Raw genomic sequence first — 24,140 nt, 5'->3', positions numbered from 1 at the left:
TATCTATCATCTATCTATCTATCTATCTATCTATCTATCTATCTATCTATCATCTGTCTATCATCTATCATCTATCTACCTATCTATCTATCTAAAGTGGGCTCTATACCCAACATGGGGCTTGAACTCATAACCCCGAGGACAAAAGTCACATGCTCTACCTACTGAACCAGCCAGGTTCCCCTCAACTGTTGTTTTTTGTTTGGTTTTCTTTCTCTCTCTCTCTCTTTCTTTCCTTCTTTCTTTTTAAGATTTTATTTCTTTATTTGACAGAGAGAGACACAGTGAGAGAGGGAACACAAGCAGGAGGAGTGGGAGAGGGAGAAGCAGGCTTCCCGCGGAGCAGGGAGCCTGATGCGGGGCTCGATCCCAGGACCCAGGGATCATGACCTGAGCCGAAGGCAGATGCTTAACCGACTGAGCCACCCAGGCACCCCCTTGTTTGGTTTTCTTTTTGCTGTTAGCAAACAAGTCCCTTTCTCCTAGGAGCACACTGAGTTTTCTTCAGGAAACCACCCCTCCCCAACTCTCAGGGCTTATGGTTTGGGTGAGCAAGATCCCTACCCTCTGTTTTCCTGATAAGGCACAAAACCCAGTCCCTGCCAGTGTATGGCATCCTCCACACCCAACGTGGTTGGCTCAGGGAAAACCATGTGACTCCGATGGGGCATATGCTCCCAGGTGAAGTCACCCAGTCCCCAGTCAAAGCCCCATCTATACCCTGATGGCTTGACTTGTGTCTGAAACTCCTTCTTCTCCCCAGCCTCTCCGACATCTCCCCTAGTACTTTGACTGTTGGGCACCTTAAATGTCCTATGTCCAAAACAGAACCGTGACTCTTGAGCCCTCCCCGACGTGCTCCTGGCCGAGTCTTCCCCAGCTCAGGAAACTCCATCTCAGAAGTTTTTACTGATACCTCCCTTCCCCCAGGCCCCACCTCCAGCCCATCAATTTCTGTGAATCCAGCCATTTCTCACCACCACCACTCCCATGGTCCCAGCCGCCGCCACCTCAGCATCCTCCCAATTGGTCTCCCAGCCTCTGCTCCTGCACCTTGTGCTGGTCATTTGCCTGTTTGTCCCCAGATCCATTCCCCAGTCTTCCCCAGTGCTCCGCCTTCCAGGGAACTGTACTTCCCAGACTCCTTTGCCAGTTGGTTTTGGGGTATATTCAGCTAAAAGAAGTCAGCAGCGGAAGACTGGAGGGTGGAGGGAGGGAGGAAGCTGAAGGTGTTTTCTCTCTCATGCTCAGCCTGGGGCTCTGGGTCTACCTCTGTGGAGGACAGCCCCCTCTGTGGTTGGGTGCCTGCAGGGAGATCGTGGCCTCTACGCAGTGGAATACTATTTCCTTCCATTATCCCTCCGGCCCAACAGTGGTAGCAACTTCCTACTGTTGCTAATCTTTGGATTGCCTCACTATCCCCTTTGATAGTTCAGTTTCTCTCCTCTATAAAATTTTCCTTGTCTGGAATCCTGAGGGTGATTTCAGCTTTGCTGGCTGGATTTTTTTTTTTTTTAAATGTACTTTATTTAGATTCAATTAATTAACATATAGTGTATTATTAATTTCAGAGGTAGAATTCAGTGATTCATCATTTGCATATAACACCCAGTGCTATTACATCACGTGCCCTCCTTCATGCCCATCATCCAGTTACCCCATCACCCCACCCACCTCCCCACTGACTGGATCTTGATTGACACACCCTCCAGTCCACTCTCTACACAGCAGCTGAAGTGGTCTAAAAACAAATCCCATCATGTCATGACCCTGCTGTCACCCCTCTAAGAGCTTCCCATCATCAGATTAGACTCTCAGCTCCTTGGTGCCCAGGTGGCCTTCTCTCCACCTCTCTGACCTCACACTCCTTGCTGACCGTACTTCCAGCCATAGCCGTCCTCTTGCTGGTCCTCCAACACGTCAAACTGGTTTCCACTTCAAGATCTTTTCATGTGCTGTTTCCTCTGTCAGAACACACTTCCCTCGGATCTGTCCAGGACTTGGTCCCTCACCTAAGTCTGGGCACTGCTTGAGAGAGGCCTTTGGTGACCATTTTTCCTAAAATCCCCTCCCCCCCATCACTAATTCTTTACCCTGCCTTCTTTTTCTTCCTGGCACTTTTCCTACTCGATATATTTCAGATCTCTGCACATGCTTGTTCAGAGCCTGTTGTCCTAGCCTGTAAGCTCCACGAGACCCGGGATTTTGTCTTCGTCTGGGCCCCTAGAACCCACCCCAGGCACATGATCAGCATTGTACAGAACTAGGTGGTAGCCACAACAGCATGAGCTTCCAGATTTGACTCATTTCCTGCTGGAATTTGAAGAGCCTGGTCCAATTCTCCATTATTCACGTGAGAAAACTGGTGCCCAGAGAAGTAAGGAATGTGTCCCAGATCACACAGCTGAATTGTGCCTGGAACCCAGGTCTACACAGGCACCACTTCCTGTGCTTGGCCACAGCTTCAATGTGGGCCTTTGCCTCTAGGAGGTGAAGCTGGATTTTTGAGGTCTTAGTTCAGAATAAGAGGAAGTCCAATGCCTTCCCTTCTCCTCTTCTCTCTGCCCAGCTGTGCCTGCACGCCAGGGGCTTGCAGGAAGGCTCAGCAGGGCCAAGTGGGAATAGCAAATGAGAAAAGTGGACTGGGGGGAAGGCGATAGGCAGGGATGGAGATGATAACATCACCGAGAGTGCACGCTCCCTCCAAAGTAGTCCAACTAAATTAAAAATGGAGGGATAATGGAACACTTTGTAGCTTATCTTTTTTGGGTTTTTGTTTTTGTTTGGTTTGGTGTCTTGTTTTGTCTTAATTTGCACAAAGAAATACAGGAAGGATAAAGCAGAAACTACAGCAAATGGGTGGGAATGGAGTGAAAGGCTCTTCTGAGCACACATTTCTGTCCAAAAGACTGGACTTTTGGGAACTATGTCAGTGTTCTACGTATTGAAAAAATCAACCAACGAAGATGAGGAAAACCCCCTAAAAGTTAAACAGAAACAAATGAACCTCCCTATACTTCAAGTGTATAACAACCATGCTGAAGAGAAATAAATAGCTCAACCAAGTGATATTTGAACCTTTGTCCAAACTGCTCCTTTGACCATTGACCCTCAGCCTAAAAGATAAGTCTTGAAAAAGATTCAGTACATCTTGAGCTCAACTTACAAAGTTTGGTTTTCACAATGGTATGGGTGTAGCAACTCTGAAACTCCTTTGTGTGTGGGATTAAGCAGTAAGTAAATATATTAAGGTTGATGGAAACCAAGGTTCTTCCTGTTAGAGAAAGGAGGCATTTTAACTACACATTTGGGGGAGAATGGAAGAACCCTGTGGTGTTGGATTGGAATTGGAGAAATAGACATGGATAGATGTGTTCATTTATTTACATATACATATTTCCTGGCTCTCTTTGCTATAAGGACTTAAAAACAATGGTACCCCGGTACCAAGGAGCACACCTACTGCCCAAATCTTGGATGTTAAATACCATTTCCTGCTCTAGGGAACCAGGGCTCCTTGGAGAAATGGCTGATTCCAGGTTTGCACGAGATGAGCTTGGAACATTTTGTGATGCCAGAAAGGAAAGAAGTGCTCAAAAAATGATGTAGATCTGAGAGTTGGCTTGAAAGACCTTCTGCTGGCAAAATCTGGGACATTTTGAAGATCAGAATAATTACAGTAATGGATTACAACCCATCACATAAGATAAGAATCTATAAGTCCATATGGATAATAAAGAAAGGGGACTAGTGATTAATAAATATAAAAGAAATGAGAGGATTAGGTAACTATCGTTTGCAACCGTCTTAGCAAAAATTGATTTAAGTCGTTGATTTCAGGTAAAAATCATCAATGAATATTAAAGCTAGTGGGTAAAAGTCCAGGAAGGATGGGACGCTTACACCTCAAGATATTTTCCCACAGTTCACTGATTAATTACAAACAGGAAAAATGGTGACTTTCAGGTGGAGACCCCTGGTGGACACAAGAGATTGAAATGAACATCACCGAGAATGAGACAGATCCCTGTGGATATAATGCATGGAGGACACATCACGGAGGTCATATTCCTGCCCAAACTGCAATGCCTGAGGCTGATCATGACACAACATCAGACAAACCCAAATCAAGATATCCTGTACAACAACTGGCCTGTCCCCTCCCATATCAAGAATGTCAAAGTTATGAAGGGAAAAGAAGGGCCGAGGAATGGGTGCAGACTGAAGGAGGCACATGAGGCATGACAACTAAATGCAATGTGTGACCCTGGACCGGACCCCGACCTGCTCTCTAGAACCCGCACCCCCATTTGGGGACAGGGTTACCTGGGGGGGGGTGGCTGGCATGCCTGTCATGATTATAGAACAGTACCCCTTGGCTATATGCTGAACTTATTAATAATAGTCACATATAAGATACATGTGGATGTTTGGTGCCGAGACATGAGAAATGCTTGATTTGCCGGGCTGTGTCTGGGCTAAAAGGCAGAATCACTACATGGGTCCCCAAATGGCGAGAGTCCCCTTTGAAGGCTCAATGATCAGGAGGCCAGGTGTTGCAGACATGGATGTAGATCGACAGTGTGTGTGTGTGTGTGTGTGTGTCCCACATCACCCTTGTGAGTGCTCACTCCCTAGAGCAGGGCTGGGGCTGCTGTGTGGTGTGGCGGGTCCCCGACGAGAGAGAAGGAGGCCCACGCTTAGTGCAGCTGCAGCACAGACAAGCGGAGGCCAGGGAGTGAGTGGATACAATATTTCATAAACTTGATATATATGCTTGAAGTTCAGCCTGCCCTGGTACTCACACCTCTTGGGCAGATGGTCTGGGTCAGGGTGGACAGCCCAGGTGGATGTGGGACTCCACCCACTCTCAGCCTGTGCTCCTCTAACTTGAACGGCAGCTGTATCTGTCTGTGCCCCAGTAATAATGGCAGTCCATCATGCCCGTCACCGTAGGAGGTGAGACTCTGGGGCCATGGCCATGCCAGGGCTAGCAAAGATTGGAGCGGGGGGGATCATTGCCTGGGACACAAGAGCGAGATTTGGGGGCACCAGGGATGGGCAGGGAGGTTAAGGCTGATGGTCTAGCTGCCAGCAAGCCCCAGGGGTGGGGGTAGGCAGATAGCTCAGAGGTGAACCTCCAGCAGGTAGCGCAGGCTCTCCTGGTAGATGAGATACTCGCTCTGGGAGAATTGGGAGCTGCAGAACTCTGCACAGAGCACAGGCCGGCCCTGGGGCACCGCCACTCGCTGGCCATCCAGCTCCAGCTCAGTGTCCTGGGTTGGATCTGCAGGGCACAGCAAGGGCCATGGGTGAATCAAGGGTCACTGATCCTTGGCTTTACCAATAAGTTCTGCCACCTATACTGTCCACTTCTGCCACGGGGAACACCTGCTCATTCCCAGCTTGCAATCTCCAAACCACTGCACAGGCTGGGCCTTCTGCCTGGAATATCCATCCCATTTCTCTGCCTGGGAAATGCCTACTTATCTTTTAATGCTCAGTCATTGACACCTTTTCTTTGAAGCCCTCCTGGATGCCCAGGAGTGATATTGAACCAGGAAATGTTTGTCGAAGGACAAAGTAAATGACTAGTAAGGAGGGCTGCTTCTTTCTGTCCCTCTCCACAGCCCCTTCCCTGCCCACCTCCTCCCTGAAAGCATCCTGGTCCCCTAGCTCAGCCCCAGGCCTTTATCCTCAGGCCTGTCCAGCTTTTCGGGACTCACCAGGCTCTGTGTGGCCTCGGGCAATGACACTGTCGGAGCCAGAGGGTGGCTGTTTCAAGCTGGCCTCATCGATGGTGATGTGGTGCTCTCTGCCCAGTGCCACCTCCCCCAGGAACATCTAGCCAATTTGGTGGGCTCCGCAGGACATGCCAGTAACTGGGGGACCCAGGGAAGCTCAGCATGGGCAGCCTGGCCCTCCTACCTGACTCCCTGGCCCCTGCTCTGCTGCACTATTATCTCCTCTGGCTTTGTTGACCCAGCCCAGAAAAGTGCCCCCTCTTCCTGCATCCTTAAAAACACCCCCTTGTCCTGGCTGTGCCCCCTCCCACCCCTCCCCTATTCCTTGGACCCCAGAGAGCAGGCCTCTGCAGCCCCTGCCCCCCACTCCAAGGTCAGCAATGGGCTCCCAATGACCAAATCCAGGGTAGACGCCTTTTCTCTCTGGCCTGTTCTGCTGATTTTGCCAGTGGCATTCTTCACCCCCTACCCTGGGACCCCCTTGCACTGGCTCTCCCGAAGCCACCCTCTACTCCTTCTTAGGCTCCTCTTCCCTTCTGGTGGACCCCTTGACCTTGGGCAACTTCAGATATCCTAGAACATCAGTCCCATCCAGCCTCTCTTGGCTTGGTGGGTGGTGTGGGTCTCCAGCGATGGGCTGGCTGAGAACCCAGTCTGGGGAGGTCTCCTCAGTGAGGACACCTCTGGACAGAAACTTGGGGGTCATCAGAGATACCTCTGACCCTATCACACAAGCTGCCCATCCCACCTCTCAAACATCCCTCTCATGGATTCTCTCTTCCCCCACCTCCACTGCCTGGGCTGGGTGCCCATCACCTCTGGCCTGGGTGAGAGCACGGCTTCCCTGTGCCTCTGGCCTCAGCTGCCCTCCCCATGGTTGCAGAAGCTGCTGTATACAAGTCTGGTTAGGGGCCCCATCACCGTCTGGATAAACTCCCTTGATGCTCCAGGCCCCAGTCCCCGCCCAGAACAGGCATTTGCTCAGATCTTTATCATCAGGCTGTGTGCAGAGGTCCTGACCTGCTGCAGCCTCCCAGGCTTCGTGCCACCTCCTAGCTTCTTGACCTCCAAGCCTCCTCTTTCACCACCCCTCCTCCCCCCACCCCTGGCTGGCACGCTCATCCTATCTGCATCACCTTCTCCGGGAAGGGAAGTTGCCTGGGGCTTCTGACCTGTCCCTGACCAGCTGCGCTTCCTCTGAGTCCCCCCCCTCCCAGGGTGCCCCGCTGAGTGCTCTGGTCAGTAGCCACTCAAGGATTCCTCTCCTGGATCCACCGGGAGTTGGGCAAGCACTAGGCCCAGTCCTCCCTCGTGTCCTGTGCCGGCCCCGGGCTGGCCCCGCGGGGTACCTCACCATAGCCAGCTGACTTGCTGTTCTCTGAGGCGAAGCAGGTGCTCTTGCCAGCGCGGCCGCCGGAAGGGGGCAGGACGCGGAGCCCACTGGTGAGGGTGGCGGCCACCACCGCCACGTTGATGCCATGCCACAGTAGCTTCCGGTTCCCCAGCTTGGAGTGGGCCTGGAACCTGTCTCCCTGGGGGGAAGGGGGTGGGGGCAGGGAGGGTCATGCTATCCAAGCTCAGGTGTTTCTCCCTGCTGTTCAGAGGGTGCGACCAAGGCCAAAGGCCCCTCTGGCCAGTCACACACACTCACGCACATGTGCCCAAGACCTGGGCCTGGGGGAGGCTGAGGAGTTGTTAAACCGACTCGCTGATAGGCACATAAGCCAAGGTCATCTCCGTAAGGGGCAGGTAGTGAGGGGAACGGGTTGGGGAGACCCTCCCTCGCCTCCCCTTCTCGGTTCACTTCCCAAACATGGTGAAGAGCCGGGCACCTGTAGCCGTGGCCAGTCTGTTCTAGGTAGGCGTGTATCCCCTGCAGGGAAAACAGAAGCTGGCTGCCGAGGGCGAGAGACGTGTGGACAGAACCCCACTGCGGCCTCCAGTCCCAGAGCTCTGCTCAGGCCCTACGGACACAGGGAGAGAAGGCCAAGGGCAGGCGATTCCTCCGCACGCCAGGAGGGCAGCTGGGCAGAGGCACAGTGCTCCTGTCAGCCCGGTTCCTCTGCGGGACCGGCCCACCTTACACTCGGGCGCCTCTGGGTGCAGCAGCTGGAGCTGACACTTAAGGAGCCGGTAGTCTCGGTCCAGTGGGTGTGGCACCCCCTCCGCCTTCTCCTCCTCGGGGGGTGCCTGCAGGGTCTGGGCCAGCTCGATGTCGGCCAGCACCTACGGTGATGGGCATGGGCGGCTTGTGTGGCCGCTTGACTCCCAGCCTCCTCCCTCCCATATGACTGGGGCCATGGCCACCCCACCTGTCTGTCCGCCTCTGCACCCCCACCCCATCCACTGGTCTGGCCTTCCCCTCCCCTGTCCTTCCGGCTACCCATTCCGTCCACCTCTCTGGGCCTTCTTGATCATCTGTCCCCCATCTCCCTTGCCCCGTCTGGCCATCTGCCCACTGCCTGCCCCCCTGCCGAACCTCACCAGCAGCATGTCCTTCTTGGCCTGCAGGAGCTCGGGGGATTTGATGGGCGGGGGCTGGTTGCGGCCGAAGTTGTGGGGAATGACAGTGTAGAAGTGGGAGGACAGTGCCTCCAGGCTGAGGCCACCGTCCATGGGGGCTCTCAGCACCACCTCCAGGGCCTCCAAAGCCTCGAAGCCCCATGCAATCTGCTGCTTGCTCAGCTTCCCTAGGGGCATCTTCTTCACATCTGGGGAGGGGGGTGGGGAGAGTGGGGGAGACTCATCCCTGCAGCCCTGCACCCCACCCCGGGGCCCCCACCACCCTGCCTGGCCCCTCTCCCCTCACCCAGGTTCATGAGGGTCATGGCATTCTTGAACATGTCCTTGGTGAAGATGTTGGTGATGAGCTTCCATGTGCCTTCGTCCAGGGAGCAGGGCCACATGTGCTGTACCACGGCCCTCACGGGGTCTCCGTCCACCAAGGGGTAGAGGGCACGTGGGCGGGAGCAGCTGGGCACAGCCAGAGCAGAGCCTGGCCTTAGACAAAGATTGGCCAGATTGAGGCCAGAGAGGGGAGGTCCGTGCCTGAGGTCACACAGCTTGGTAGTGGCAGAAGCCAACTGGCTGGGTCTCTCCTTCCAGTCCCCCTTGTCCCAGGCCCCACCACCCTCCCGGCCACGTCACCTTCACCACGGCTTCCTGGGCCTCGTTGTCTCCCTGCACTTCGATAAGCGTGTACTTGCCCGGGTGGGCCACAAAGTGGTCCCGCTCCACCCAGCTGTTCTTGGTCTTGTCCCGAAATTTCTTCTCAAAGTCCTTCTTTGCATCCTCCAGTAGCTTGAAGTAGCTGAGCTTCGACTGGCCCACCTCTCCCTACAACCGACAGCCTTCAGGGGTGTGCCCGCCACCGGCCGGCTGTGAGCATTTGCGGGCCTCTGCTCTGCCAGGCCCTGTGCCGAGAGCCCCCGGGCAGTCAGAGGCAGAGAGAGGGTGCAGCCACCAGCCGAATAAGCTGTGGGGACCCTGGGGAGCAGGGCGCATGTGTCGAGCAGGGAGAGGTGGGGAGGAGGTGGGCACAGGGTGGGAAGGCGGTGGCACTTACCACACGGCCCCAGCGGTTCCAGCAGGCGAAGTGGTCACCCTCTTCCAGCAGCTGGTTGATGTAGAACTTGTTGTTGTTGCTTCTGATGTTGGTCTGGTTCAGGGTGCATGCATAGTCTTCATGCACCTAGGGCCAGAGGGGGCGTGGGGAGGGCAGGCCCGCTTGGGCTGCCCCTGGGGGGGACGGAGTACCCGCCTGCACACGGACAGCGGTCTGATGCGGACAGGAGTCAGGCTGTACTGGGGGCATCGGAGGAAGCTCTGTCAGGGAAGACTTGAGGAGGTCATGGTTCTGCCCTGCGGGACACAATCTGAGGGGACATGACTCAACTCAGGCAGTTGGGGGAAGTTCTGGAAGGACATGGCTGTGCCCTGTGTCAGGGAATCAGAGGGAGACATTCATTCTGCCCTGGGGATCTCACAGGGACACAACCCTGCCATGCAAGGGATCTCAGGGGGACATGGCCCTGTGGGGCTGCTTTAGGGGATACAGCTGAGCCCTAGGGAGGCTGAGGGCGTCAAAGTCCTGCCCTAAGTGTGGCAGGGGGAGGCCTGAGAAGCTCAGGGGCTTGCCCTGGGGTCTGAAGAGCAGACATGACCTGCCTGGATCTGATGGGATATAACCCTACCTGACCTTTGGGGTCTTGGGGGGACATAGCTTCCTTGGGACTCTGAGCTACCTGTCCAGAGCCAAGCCCTGGTGAGGTAGTGAGCAGGTCTGAGTGTATTTGTTTGTTTGTTTGTTTGTTTGTTTAAAGATTTTGTTTATTTATTTGACAGAGAGAGGCACAGTGAGAGAGGGAACACAAGCAGGGGGAGTGGGGGAGGGAGAAGCAGCCTTCCTGCGGAGCAGGGAGCCCGATGTGGGGCTCGATCCCAGGACCCTGGGACCACGACCTGAGCCAAAGGCAGACGCTTAACGACTGAGCCACCCAGGCGCCACCAGGTCTGAGTGTATTTGTACCTGGGAAGGAGTAGGCTCCAAGTCAGGATGGGGACTACAGCTTACCTGAGTCCCAGGGCTGTGGCTGAGTGGGCTGGATCCACTCGGACTACGTGCTTGTCTGTGGGTGCAGCTCTGAGGGCCTCGGCGGTGGAGCGGAAGCTGTCCTCCTCCTCTGCCCCCTGCCGCCCCTTCTTTTTTTCAGGGCCCTCACACTGCACCTGGGGCTTGTGCTTTGGAGCCATGGCTCTTCTGGGGCACAGAGGGGGCCCTCAGGCTTCATGGCCTTTGCATCCCACCTGACTGGTACAGCATCAACTTGCCCCACTCTGGGTTTGCCCTTTGGTGACACCCCTCCCCGACACACTGCCTCCCCTTGCCTCCATTTCCCCATTCCCTGACCCAGACCAAAACCAGCTCTCTGCACCAGTCCCCTTTCCCTTTTCCCATTCACGGGGGCCAGGCCAGGACCCTGTCCAGTCTGCCCTCGGGGCAAGGAAGAATGATTCCCCACCCTCTCTAGCAATCCAGGGTCCTGAAGAGGGAGGGAAAGTGAGAAGAGAATCTCTTCCTGCTTCTGGGCTCCTCCTCCCTGTGGGTACTGCTTGCTCCTCCCCGTCTCAGCTGACTCAGATGGACCTGGCATGGTTGCTGGGCTGAGTCACCCCAACTATGGAGGAGAGTGGGCAGCAGCTCCCAAGAGCCACACTCCTGGGACAGATCTGTCTCTCCAGAACTTGGCACCCAGAGGCCCAGAAACCCTTCCCGAGGGGTTCAAAAGTTCTGGGGTGCCAGTCAGGGTCTGAGACCTGTGGCCTTGAACTGACAGAGGGCAAGCTCCAGTCACATCCCGTCCTGCCCTGCCCTGCAGGGGCTGTGGGCAGGACCATAGGGCAGTCACCTAAGAGACATAGGGACCTGAGAGAGATGGCAGTCAAAGGTCTAGTATCAGGACCCCCACAGCAGTTCCAGTTCTAGGGCCTTCTCTAGCAACCCTCTGTAACCTTAGGCGGGACTTGGGCAGTGATTTCCCTACAAACGCCAGAGATGGGAGCAGGGGCAGCGCGGGGTGGGGGTGTGGTTTTCCAGCTATCTGGCCACCAGTCAAGTGAGTCAGAGGCTGGACAGGCGGAGGCCAACAGCCTGTCCCATGGACCGGTGGACACTTGATTGGGATACAGCCAGTGCAGCCCCGGGGACTGACGCGTCCTTAGCGCCGCTTGTCTGGCCTGAGGCACGCAATACGTGTCAGCCAGTTGCCCAGTGACCTTGGGCCCTGGGGCAGACACTGCCTCCCCTCCTCGGGGCTGCCTAGATTCCTCCCGGTTACCTCGTGCCAGGATGGTTCACCCTGGCTCCAGCCCCCGACGGGGAGGAGTCACGCTCCGAGATACGGAACCCTGCATCTCTGACGCCTCCCAGCGTCCAAGGACCGCAAACACAGAGAAGGCCCTTCTGAGCCGACCCGCCCCCGGACGTCAGCCCGCAGCAGGGCGCATGCGCCCTAGCCTTGGGCCGGAAGCGCGGGGAGAGGCTTGCTTCCTACTGGAGCCTGGCGCCCGAGCCAGTAGGAACTCTTGGAGGCGTGGCCACGATAGTTTACCCTATGGGCGCTTGAGGGGCGTGACAGAGCTTGCAGAAGGACCCAATGGAGCTGTGGGAGGCGGGACCCGCGGGGCACTGGGAGCCTACCGGGGCGCGGAGTCTTGGCCAGACCTCAGGGGTTTAGCAGCCACGTGAGTTCTCCGTGGTGGCAGCTACGCTCACGGTGGGCAGCATGTCGGCGGCAGCGGCGGCTCGAAAGCGGGGAAGGTCGGCATCGGGGCCCGGGGCCGGTGCAGGGTCCGGCAAGCGGCGGCGAAAGGTGAGCCTGGAGCTTCTGCGGAGTCCCGCTACTGGGACCACCGTCATCCCATACGGGACACCAGGGCCCCGGGCCCCTCCGCGGCTCTTTTTTCGGGACCCCAGCTGGAGTCAGCTTCGTCCCTCTCTCTGTGGGCCAAATCCTGAAAGACCTTGCATTTGAGCCGGGGGGCCATCGCCTTTCCTGGTCCCGCGACCCTCGAGAGATCGGAAGGGGCGCTTGGTCAGTGCCGGGATGGTTGGGACCCCTGACCAACGAAAGGATTATTTAATTCTCAGGCCGACTCTGCCGGGGACCGGGGCAAGTCCAAGGGAGGCGGCAAGATGGATGAGGAGATCTCCAGCGACTCTGAAAGTGAGAGGTGAGTTCTCTTCCACCTAGGGGAAGGGAACAGTGAGGCCCAGTGAGTCGGGACAGAGCTGGGACTAGAACCCAGGTCTCTGGCCTTTTTGGCTCTTAGATCTTGGCACTTTCCTCCAGTTCTGACCCTGATGAGTAGGACTCGTCTTGAGGAGATTGAGAAGTCTCATCTCCTCTGCAGGGTCTCTGTGTGGGGAGAACCCCCAGTCCCAATGGGAGACCAGTGAGACCTCCCTGGGTCATGGCAGGGACCTGAGCACAGGCTGGACCGGCTGGTAAGGATAGAGGAATACATGAAGTGCTTGCTAGTTCTTCATCTGTTTTCCTGCAATTTCACAGTTGTCGCTCTCAATACATGCCAAGCACTGGCTTTACTGTTGAGAATACAGAGATGAGCAGTCAGGTGAAGACAAAATGTGTTGTAATGGGATGTGTATTCTACAGCTCTGTGTTCTGGAGACAGGGGAGGGGACATTTAAATAGGGCTTGGAGAGATGAGGAGGAATCCCTCAGGTAGAGGCAGGGAGGACATTCAGGGAGCAGAGAAAAGTCTAGGGCTTTACATGTGTGGGAGTGGGAAATGGCGAGGATGGAAAGGCAGGTGTTGGCCGCTTTGGTGGAGGGCTTTGAATGCCTCCCTCATTCTGCAGGTGCCGAGGGTGGGGCATGTTGCAGGGTTTCAAAGAAGGCTAACAGGGTGTCAGGCCTGAGCCTGTAGAAAGGAGGCTGTCATACCGGGGATTCCTGGGGTCTTCCCTAAGAGTTGGCTTTAGAAATTCAGCTTCTAACACTGAGCACATGCTGGTCTTGACCTGCTCGCAGAAAGACTTAATATACTTACTTTTAAGGTCACTCTGGTGGGTGTGTGCCTGGCCCTGTGCTGAATACTTTTAAATGTTTAAAAAATGTGTTGTGAGTGTGGAAGATACAGAGGGAGTCAACGAAATGTGTCTGGACTCTAGGGAGCCATGGTGAAATGATGACGCTCTGTGTGCCTAGCACCTAGGTTAGGAACTAGACCATTTGCAGAAACTTAGAAGCCCCCGCTCTGCATTCTGACTTGAGTTAATCATTTCTCTGGTTTCCTTCCTTCCTTCCCTTCTCCTTCAGCCCCCACCCCGCCCCCGGTCCTCCTTCTTTTCATTTTCTCATTCAGGTATAATCTGTTTGTGAGTTTTGACGAACACATACAGTTGTGTAACTGCCGCCACTCTGAAGGTGTAGAAAGGTTTCATCACGCTCCAGAATTCTCCCTGCTCCTTTGTAGTCAGTGCCTCTCCACCTCCAGCCCCTGCTAACTACTGTCCCTAGCGTTTTGCCTTTTCCAGAACGTCATATGAGTGGAATCATACAGCGTGTGCTTCCTTTGCTTTTCTTTAGAGTTCCATTTCCCATGTGTGAACCCCTCAACAATTGATTAGTGTAGGTAAACTGAGAAGTTCTAACCTTAGCTGGATAAAGGAAGGGCAGCACCAGCCCTGTCGGCTGACGGGTGGCTGGGCACTGGGTACTAAGTGGTCTCTGGGGCCCGGTTTAGCCTTGGCTTCCTTGAGAGTTTCCAAGGTTCCTTCTGGGGACATTGTGGGCAAAGTCATAAAGGAGTCTTGGGAAACAATTGGGGCATTTGACAGGGACTAGGTATCTCCAGGCACGTGATCAGGGGACGGTTCTGTGACCTACCTGTAGCTCCCAAGAGCAAGTCCCGGTAGGATGTGTCTTGAGTGAAGTGAGTGCTCCCAGCCGGTCCAGGGATGGGGCATGGAAGGGAGAGCAGCACCTTCACCAGCACAAGGTCGAGCCAAGACCCAGTTAAGTTTCACCTGGAATCGCGTCCTCAAGGTAGAGGCCAGTGCTGTGGTAATGACGGTGAGGCGGTGATGCCTCTTGGGTCCTTCTATCGGATCTAGGCTGGTGGCTGCTCCCCTGTTGGGGGCGGGGAGGGGGGAGGTCTGGGATCTGCCTTTTCAGCTTTCCATGTTGGATCTCCTATTCCCTTTCTCATTCTTAGCTCACCCTCTTGTGTGGGGAGCACACTCTCCATCCTTTAGTGAGGTTTAGAAAAGACCAGTCCTGTGGCGCCTTGTACATCTGACAGGATCTTCACCGGTCGTCGATGGTTTAACTGGCGTGGCCTTCCAGGGGTTCACATTGCCCTTGAGGATTTTGTGTGTGTGGCTCTTTGGCCAGCCTGCTTTCAGTGTTGCTGTTGATTCCAGACCCTGCGTATGTGACCTTTTCTCAGCAGTCTGTAGAACCTGCTCTTTCCCCCTAGAGTTGAGAGATTTCACAGTGATCGTTTTGGGTTTGGGGTCTCTTTTCACCCTCATGTCGGGCACTGGGTGGGTCCTTTCAGTTTGGTAGGTCACGTCTTCCGGTTGTGTGCATGGGTAATCGTTGGTGCCGAGGGCAGGCAGGGACGCGGGCGGTGAGTGGCAGGGGCAGCAGCGGGAGGCACGGTCCCAGTGGCCGGAGGAGCGGGCTGAGCCCTCTCAGAGCCAGCCCCTTCCTGCCCACAGCCTGCCTCCCAGGAGGACTGAGGAGGAGGAGGAGGAGGAACAGGAGGAGACAGCCCAGGAGAAGAAGCTGCGCTTGGCCAAGCTCTACCTGGAGCAGCTCAGGCAGCAAGGTGAGCCCGTGCACTGGGCAGGAGAGGGGCAGGGCCTGTGCCCACGAGTGCCTGCTGCGGCCACAGCCGCCTGACGGGTGACTGATGCAGGGGCCTGGTGGGCTGCCGGAGCCGCTGGTGCTGGCCGCCCTGGGGAAGGGTGGCTAGGAGACTAACGGGCCTCCTGGGGCGGGGGGCAGACCTTCAGGGGGCTTTAGCCTGATCTCTAAGTAAAGACTGGGGTTAGGCAGGAGGAGACCTCTCCTTTGCCCGAGGTAGCCCGAACTTCCCAGGGGGACGCAGCCTGAGTGTTTGGGGCCCAGGACCCAGGGGGTGGTGGGGTGGGGATGGGAAGGGAGAGGTGGAGGCTTGGCCTGGGTTGACCTGCTCTGGTCTGTGCTTGCACAGAGGAGGAGAAGGCTGAGGCTCGGGCGTTTGAGGAGGACCAGGTGGCCGGACGCCTGAAGGAGGACGTGGTGAGTTGTGGAGGGAAGGTGGTGGGAGAGAAGGGTGGGGCTGGCCCTGCTCCTGGGAGCTCACCCCTGTCCTCTCTGTGCAGCTGGAGCAGCGGGGCAGGCTGCAGAAGTCGATGGCAAAGGAGGTAAGCGGGCAGGGCACTTTGGTGTGAGATGGGAGTGAATCTGGTGTGAGATGGGAGTGAGTCATGGGTCCCACGTGGGTTGGGGAGCACATGGCCTGACTGGGGACTCAGGCTGTGGGGTATTTGCTCTGGAACATGGTGGGCACTTGGGCAGACAGGGTCACGTGAGGGTCTGGTCAGGGTGGTGGGAAAGGATGGTGTGCGTGTGCGTGTGCGTGTGCGTGTGCGTGTGTGTGTGTCTAGGGGCCTTCTTGCCCCCTGTGGCAGTGACCCAGCCCTGCCTGCCCAGATCCAGGCCCCAGCCCCGGCCGACATCCGAGTCTTACGGGGGCACCAGCTCTCCATCACGTGCGTGGTCATCACCCCCGATGACGCGGCCATCTTCTCTGCTGCCAAAGACTGCAGCATTATCAAGTGTGAGTGAGCGCCTGGGTGGGGGTCCGCAGCCTGGGGGTCTTTCGGGAGGGCTGGTCTGTGGCGGAGGGAGTCGTCAGGGCAGACGGAGGCCCGATGAGGGAAGCTTCTGGAGGTAAGTTTGCTCCTAAGGAGGTGTTTTCTGGGTGCCAGTGGAAGCTTCTGGCTAGGAGTGGGGCTGTGAGCTCCCTGAGGCTCTGTGCAGCCCCAGGATTGCATTCCTGGTCTTCCTGGGTCCTCCCTTCGACGGCTGAGTGCTGTCTTCATCCACGCTGAGGAGAAACTGGAAGAACTCATAGCCTTGGTCCTGAAGCACCTTCCTGTCCTTCTCCCTGGGGCTTCGCGGCTGCCCCTTGGGGTCACCATCGCCGCGTAACAGACGAGGAGCCTGAGGGGGCTGTTCCGGGGCTTCAGCCCCGAGGCCACCACTTCTCCCACAGCCCCGTGCTGCCCTTGGTGGGGGCTTGCCAGCCGGTCCTAGCCTCCCTCCCAGTAGCCTCTCTCTTCCCCGGTGTCAGGGAGTGTGGAGAGTGGACGGAAGCTTCATGTGATCCCCCGGGCCAAGAAGGGTGCCGAGGGGCAGCCCCCCGGCCACAGCAGCCCCATCCTCTGCATGGCCATCTCCTCCGACGGCAAGTACCTTGTAAGGCAGGGTTGGCCCCGGGGGCGGGTGAGAGGCCGGGGCACACGCTGGCTGCCTGTAGCCATTGTCCCCTTGCCCGCAGGCCTCGGGTGACCGCGGCAAGCTCATTCTCGTCTGGGAGGCCCAGAGCTGCGGGTACCTGTACACGTTCACGGGGCACCGGGACGCCGTGTCGGTAGGAGCTGTGGACGCTTGTCAAGCGACGAAGTGGGCCGGGCTGGGGCGACGGGGTGAACGAGGCAGAGGGCCGCCGTCGTCGGGGAGCCTGCGCTCCGGTGCGGGGCGTGGCGCTGTGAAGGACACAAGGGGCTGGAGGGACCGGGGAGAGCTGGGAGGGTCTGAGCTCACAAGGCTGCAGCTGCTACGCCGTGAGCGGATGTCAGGAGGTCCGCCCTGGGCCTCACGTCTGTCTCGCCTGCCGTAGTCCAGGTCCCCTTTTGCCCCCCTCCGTGTACCGCCAGGGCCTGGCTTTCCGCAGAGGCACCCACCAGCTCTACAGCACGTCCCACGACCGCTCCGTGAAGGTGTGGAACGTGGCGGAGAACTCCTACGTGGAGACGCTGTGAGTGTGCGCGGGGAGGGGGTGTGGGGATGTGCGCGCCAGTGCACGGGTGACCCCGTCCTCCCCGCCCCCCCCACTCCCCAGCTTTGGGCACCAGGATGCCGTGGCTGCGCTGGACGCCCTGAGCCGGGAGTGCTGCGTGACGGCCGGGGGCCGGGACGGCACGGTGCGCGTGTGGAAGATCCCCGAGGAGTCCCAGCTTGTCTTCTACGGCCACCAGTAAGGCTATCTGTCGGGCCGGTGTGGGGAGGGGGCTGGGGGGGGGGCGCCATGCCCCTCACTGCTCCTTTCGCCAGGGGCTCCATCGACAGCATCCAGCTTATCAATGAGGAGCACATGGTGTCGGGCGCCGATGATGGGTAAGAGCTGCCTTTTGGAGGCCTCGCACCACGGCCGCCGCTCCCAGCCTCACCTCCCGGAACCTCCCCGTGCAGTGCTGTGGTTCCTTTCCCCCGAGTGGCCTTTCTGCCCTACCCGGCCCCTCGCTGATGATCTCCTCTGTCTACAGCTCCGTGGCCTTGTGGGGCCTCTCCAAGAAGCGGCCACTTGCCCTGCAGCGTGAGGCCCATGGGCTGCGAGGGGAGCCGGGCCTGGAGCAGCCCTTCTGGGTGTCGTCGGTGGCGGCCCTACTCAACACAGACCTTGTGGCCACAGGTGGGTGCCCTTGGAGGCCGAGAGCAGGGGGTGGCGGGAGGGCTGGGGCGGGGGTGCTCACTGTCTCCCTGCCCGCCCCAGGCTCCCACAGCTCCTGTGTGCGGCTCTGGCAGTGTGGGGAGGGCTTCCGGCGGCTTGACCCTCTCTGTGACATTCCCCTGGTAAGTGGGGCTTGAACACCCAGCCCGCTTTTGCCACATTCCCGAGGCCCTGGAGCTCGTGGCCCCTGGACTTAGCCCCTTACTGTTTTTTCCTGCCAGAAGGGAGGCTCCTCAGGGTAGGGCCAGCTAGGACTTCTCTTTTTTATAGTCCCAGCTCCTAGCACAGGGCCTGACCGGAACCCTTACTCCTTCCTCTCCCTTCTTCCCCCATCTCCCCTTTTCTCTCCTCCACTCCCCACCCTGTCCTGGGTGCGGGGGAACAAGGCTGGGACAAGGCGGGGAACAGCATGTGCAGACGCATGGAGGTGATGGGCAGCCTGGTGCTGTGATGGGTTCTGCATGGCTGGTGCCAGATTGACCCCAGGCTAGGGCATGTGGACATGGGGCACCCTAAGGGAGAGTGGTAGGATGGTCAGTGGCATCTGGTGACAGTGCAGGACTTGGAAATAGTCATGGAGTCTCCAGGACCCCACAGCCAGGAGCTAGGCCCTGGGCCACCCCTGATACACGGGACGTACTTGGCGTACACTGTCTCCTTAAATCCTCACCAGCTCACTATGAGGCTGGCGCTCTATTTCCCTCCATCTCACAGGTATGGAGGGTGAAGCCCTGAGGGGTCAGGGGCTGATCCAGGTGGCAGGAGGCAGAGCAGGGATTTAAGCCGGGCCTGCTGAGGCCAAGCCCTTGGCTGTGAAGCTGGGGCTGTGGTGTTGGGGGAGGGGGGATCTGTTCTCATGTCTTCCCACGTCTCTCCCTCTTCTCAGGTGGGCTTTATCAATAGCCTCAAGTTCTCCAGCTCCGGGGATTTCCTGGTGGCTGGGGTGGGGCAGGAGCACAGGTAGGAGGCACCCTTGGAGGGGTGAGGTGGAAAGTGGCGCTGGCTGGGCCACCGGGTGGGGTGCTGGGGGCTGGGCGTGGTCTCCGCTGCTCCTTTTGTTCTGTCCCCTGCAGGCTCGGCCGCTGGTGGCGCATCAAAGAGGCTCGGAACTCCATCTGCATCATCCCGCTCCACAGGACCTCCAGGCCCGCCACTGCTGGCTCCTGACTCTTCTCCCCTTTATTTAAGTCCTTCCCAGACCAGGCCCTGCCCTCTTTGTATTAAAAGCCTCCTTTTTTGGGCCTTGTCTCTTGCAGCTTCTTGGGTAGGGAAGGAGGGTGATGGCGGAACTCTGGGTTAGAAAAGGCCAGGGAGGGACAGGGCTCCCACAGTCTCGATCGCTGAGGGCTTTTTTTTTTTAAGATTTTATTTATTTATCAGAGAGCGAGAGAGAACACAAGCAGGGGGAGTGGCAGGCAGAGGGAGAAGCAGGCTTTCCGCGGAGCAGGGAGCCCGATGCGGGACTTGATCCCAGGACCCTGGGACCATGACCTAGGCTGAAGGTAGACGCTTAACGACTGAGCTACCCAGGCGCCCTGGCTGAGGGCTTTCTGTCCTTTTCCATGGAACTTGGGGATGGAGACCTCAGCCAGCTCCCATGTCCTGAGTATCTTCTATGACCTTATTAGTCCAGCTCCCTGCCCACGGCTCTGGGCTGCTAGGGGTCGGAAGCTGCTGACCCCCCAACTACGAAGCCATGGCTGTCCACTTATGTGTCCGGGCTGGCTGTGGAGTCTGAGAACTGAAATGAAGACAGCTAGGCCTGCAAGTCAGGCCAACCTGCCCCACCCAGGCCAGGTCAGCTGGGGGTGGGTGGGGTGGGACACTGCACTGCCAACCACCTGGGGACAAGTGTCCGACTTGGGAATAGCTCTGTCCTTGGTCTGACTGACAGCCTGGCTGTCACAGGAATGTTCTTTCTGCTGATTTTACCCACTGGATAATTCACTCCTGCCACCAGCGAAGCCAGAGGAGGCAGACTGGAGGTGTTGAGGTGCAGTAAAATCTCCTCTTAATGGGAAATGAGAAGAGAATGTAATGGATTCTGCTCTAACCTTTTCTTAACCCATTGGGCTCAACCACTGAGTCTGTGGTTCCCAAGGGGCAGCGTGGTCCCTTCAGGGGAGGAAGCCACAGGGCTTCCCTCCTGTTCCCCTGCTCAGGAGGCCTCCCCTCAGACAGACCTGCTCCTGCCTGCCTGCATCCTTCGGGGCCCAGGGGGGGTCAGGTTCAGATCGAACCCCCAAAAATCCTGTTCTGGATCGGAAGGTGGTGATAGAATTCGCTTCCTGCGTCCTGCCTCAAATTGAGCTCAATCATGGCATAAGCATACTTCCTGAAAGACACGGCAAAGCAACATTGAAGTGCACCTTCATATACGAACCCCTTTCCTATGGGCACATTCCTACTGGGAGAAATCCACAGTCTTGAATTGTTGGTCCTCTATAAGTAATGCATCATTTTTCTTCTGGCTGCTTTTATGATTTTTTTTATCTTTGATTTTCAGCAGTTTGATTGTGATATGTCTGGGCATGGTTTTCTTGAATACATCTTTTTCTTTGTTTCTTATTGTGGTTAAAATACACGTAACAGAATTTACCATTGTCACCATTTTTTTATGCTGATGCCGTAATTTTATTATCAATTAGGAGAGGTTCTTTTTTTCTTTTTTTTTTTAAGAGAGATTGCTCACGAGCCAAGAGGAGTGTAGTTAAAGAGAGAGAGAATCTTAAGCAGACTCCATGCCCAGCATGGAGCCCAACACAGGACTTGATCCCATGACCCTGAGATCATGACCCAAGCCACACCGTGCCCCACTTTCTACCTCAATTTCTTCTTTCTGGGACTCTAATAACATAAGTGTTAGACCTTCTAATATTGTTCCACAGGCTGCTGAGCCTCTTTTAATTTTTTTCTCAATATTTTTTCTCTCTGGATTCTCTCATTTTTATTGCTCTGTATTCAAGCTTACTGATTGATTTCTCTGTCATCTGCATTCTGCTGAGAGCCTATCAGTGAGTTCTTTATTTCAGATATTGTATTTTACAGTTATAAAGTTTCCACGATTCCTCTTTCTTTCTTTATTTTTATTTATATTTCATTATTAATCATATTTATAAAACATTTTACAAACATTTTTAACTCACACTTCCAGGGTAGATTTACTATGGTACCCAAAGGTATTATTTTCTTTATTATGTTAATCACCATACATTACATCATTAGTTTTTGATGTAGTGTTCCATGATTCATTGTTTGCGTATAACACCCCGTGCTCCATTCAGTATGTGCCCTCTTTAATACCCAACATCTCTACACCCAACATGGGGCTTGAACTCACAACCCCAAGATCAAGAGTCATAAGGTCTACCAACTGAGCCAGCCAGGTACCCCACTTTTGTTTTAGTTTTTTTTTTTTTTTTTTTAAGATGTTATTTATTTATTTGTCAGAGAGAGAGCACAAGGAGAGGGAGTGGTAGGCAGGGGGAGAGGGAGAAGCAGGCTCCCCGCTGAGCAAGGAGCCCGATGTGGGTCTCAATCCCAGGACCCTGGGATCATGACCTGAGCTGAAGGCAGATGCTTAACTGACTGAGCCACCCAGGTGTCCCATTTTTGTTTTAGTTTTGATGTCTCTTCTGAGAACTACATTTCCATTCATTTAGAAAGGGTTCACCTTTACCAGCATGGATGATGGTTATAATAACTATTTAAACATTGTTGTCTGATACTTCTAACATTAAATGATGGTCTTTTTCCTTAAGAATTAATCAGAAGGGGCTCTCTTTTAGATTATTTGCCATCCACACTAGTGCAGTTCTGCATTTTGGGTTGCCTTCAATTATGACATGGAAACCAGAACTGATTGTTCTTCAAGATTTTCTTCCCCAATCCACCTACTATTGTCCACTATCCAGAGTCCAGTTGCTTTCTGTATTCTTTCCAGACTTTTTAGTTGTCATCATTGGGAAAGATCAGCTGTAGTACTCTTGCTCCATCTTGCTGGCACTGGACTCCATGGTATTTTAAAGAAATTTTAAGAGATGGTCTTTTCTAGACATCCAGATGGCCAACACACACATGAAAAGATGCTCAACATCACTCATCATCAGGTAAACATAAAACAACAATGAGATTATCACTTCATACCTGTCAGAATGGCTAAAATAAAAAACGCAAGAAACAACAAATGTTGGCAAGGATGTGGAGAAAAAGGAACCCTTGTGCACTGTTGGCAGGAATGCAGACTGGTGCAGCCACTCTGGAAAACAGTATGGATTTCCTCAAAAATTTAAAAAGAGAACTACTTTATGATCCAGTAGTCACACTACTGGGTATTTACCCAAAGAATACAAAAATACTAGAGGTAAAGGATCTGTACTCTGAAAACCATAGAACACTTATGAAAGAAATTGAGGAAGACATAAAGAAATGGAAAAACATTCCATGCTCATGGATTGAAAGAACAAATATTGTTAAAATGTCTATACTACGCAAAGCAATCTACATATTCAATGCAATCCCTACCAAAATATCATCAACATTTTTCACAGAGCTGGAACAAACAATCTTAAAATTTGCGTGGAACCAGAAAAGACCCCGATTAGCCAAAGTAATGTTGAAAAAGAAAACCAAAGCTGGAGGCATCACAATTCCAGATTTCAAGCTGTATTACAAAGTTGTAATCATCAAGACAGTATGGTACTGGCACAAAAACAGACACAAAGATCAATGGAACAGGATGGAGAACCCAGAAATGGACCACAACAAAGCAGGAAAGAATATCCGATGGAAAATCTCTTCAACAAATGGTATTGGAAAAATTGGACAGCCCTATGCAGAAGAATGAAACTGGACCACTTTCTTACACCATACACAAAAATAAACTCAAAATGGATGAAAGACCTAAATGTGAGACAGGAGTCCATCAAAATCCTAGAGGAGAACACAGGCAGCAAACTCTTTGATCTCAGCCACAGCAACTTCTTGCTAGACATGTTCCAGAGGCAAGGGAAGCAAAAGCAAAAATGAACTATTGGGACTTCATCAGGATAAAAAGCTGTTGCACAGCCAAGGAAACAACAAAACTAAAAGGCAGGGGCGCCTGGGTGGCTCAGTCGGTTAAGTGTCTGCCTTCAGCTCAGGTGGTGATCTTGGGATGGAGCCCATGTTGGACTCCTTGCTCAATGGGGAGTCTGCTTCTCCCTCTCCCTCTGCCCTCCCCCCCCCCCCCCCTTGTGCTCTCTCTCTCTCTCTCAAAAAAAAAAAAAAAATCTTAAAAAAAAAAAAAAACCTAAAAGGCAACCTATGGAATGGGAGAAGATATTCGCAAATGACATATCAGATAAAGGGCTAGTATCCAAAATCTATAAAGAACTTACAAACTCAACACCCAAAAGCAAAAAATCTAGTCAAGAAATGGGCAGAAGACATGAGCAGACATTTCTGCAATGAAGACATACAAATGGCCAACAGACACATGAAAAAATGCTCAACATCCCTTGGCATCAGGGAAATACAAATCCAAACCACAGTGAGACACCACTTCACACAGGTCAGAATGGCTAAAATTAACAAATCAGGAAACAACAGAGGTTGGCGAGGATGCGGAGAGAGGGGAACCCTCTTACACTGTTGGTGGGAATGCAAACTGGTGCAGCCACTCTGGAAAACAGTATGGAGGTTCCTCAAAAAGTTGAAAATAGAACTACCTTATGACCCAGCAATTGCACTAATATGTATTTACCCAAAGGATATAAACCTAGTGATTTGAAGGGGCAGCACATGCACCCCAATGTTTATAGTAGCAATGTCCACAATAGCCAAACTATGGAAAGAGCCCAGATGTCCATTGACAGATGAATGGATGAAGACGATGTGGTATAGGGGCACCTGGGTGGCTTAGTCGGTTAAGCATCTGCCTTTGGCTTGGGTCATGATCCCGGGATCCTGGGATTGAGCCCAGCATTGAGCTCCCTGCTCAGTGGGGAATCTGCTCCTCTGCCCCCGCCCCCGCTTGTGCTCTTGTTCTGTCTCTCTCAAGTAAATAAATAAAATCTTAAAAAAAAAAAAGATGTGAGGGGTGCCTGGGTGGCTCAGTCAGGCATCTGCCTTCAGTTCAGGTTATGATCCCAGGGTCCTGGGATCGAG

General features: G+C 54.6%; 2 protein-coding genes across 2 annotated transcripts; one reads left to right on the top strand and one right to left on the bottom strand.

Moving 5' to 3' along the window:
* Nucleotides 1-5,126: 5,126 nt before the first annotated feature.
* PARP3 (poly(ADP-ribose) polymerase family member 3) lies at nt 5,127-10,569 on the bottom strand. The gene is given in 11 exon segments (XM_032412264.1): nt 5,127-5,287; nt 5,727-5,882; nt 7,099-7,272; nt 7,521-7,617; nt 7,824-7,970; nt 8,229-8,455; nt 8,554-8,687; nt 8,893-9,080; nt 9,310-9,435; nt 10,318-10,346; nt 10,349-10,569. Coding segments are annotated over 11 exon segments (1,587 nt in total). The 5' UTR covers nt 10,497-10,569.
* Nucleotides 10,570-11,889: 1,320 nt separating this feature from the next.
* RRP9 (ribosomal RNA processing 9, U3 small nucleolar RNA binding protein) lies at nt 11,890-19,226 on the top strand. The gene is made up of 15 exons (XM_032412193.1): nt 11,890-12,115; nt 12,394-12,476; nt 14,992-15,101; nt 15,489-15,556; nt 15,640-15,681; nt 15,971-16,097; nt 16,614-16,738; nt 16,821-16,913; nt 17,200-17,300; nt 17,385-17,519; nt 17,597-17,659; nt 17,809-17,954; nt 18,036-18,115; nt 18,880-18,953; nt 19,067-19,226. Exons 1-15 carry the CDS (start codon nt 12,029-12,031, stop codon nt 19,158-19,160), a joined length of 1,428 nt encoding a protein of 475 aa, XP_032268084.1. The 5' UTR covers nt 11,890-12,028; the 3' UTR covers nt 19,161-19,226.
* The last annotated feature ends 4,914 nt before the right edge of the window (nt 19,227-24,140 follow it).

This window comes from Phoca vitulina, unplaced genomic scaffold, assembly GCF_004348235.1.
Source record: "Phoca vitulina isolate PV1807 unplaced genomic scaffold, GSC_HSeal_1.0 scaffold13, whole genome shotgun sequence".
Classification (NCBI taxonomy): domain Eukaryota; kingdom Metazoa; phylum Chordata; class Mammalia; order Carnivora; family Phocidae; genus Phoca; species Phoca vitulina.
This window is presented reverse-complemented; position numbering and strand designations above follow the sequence as displayed.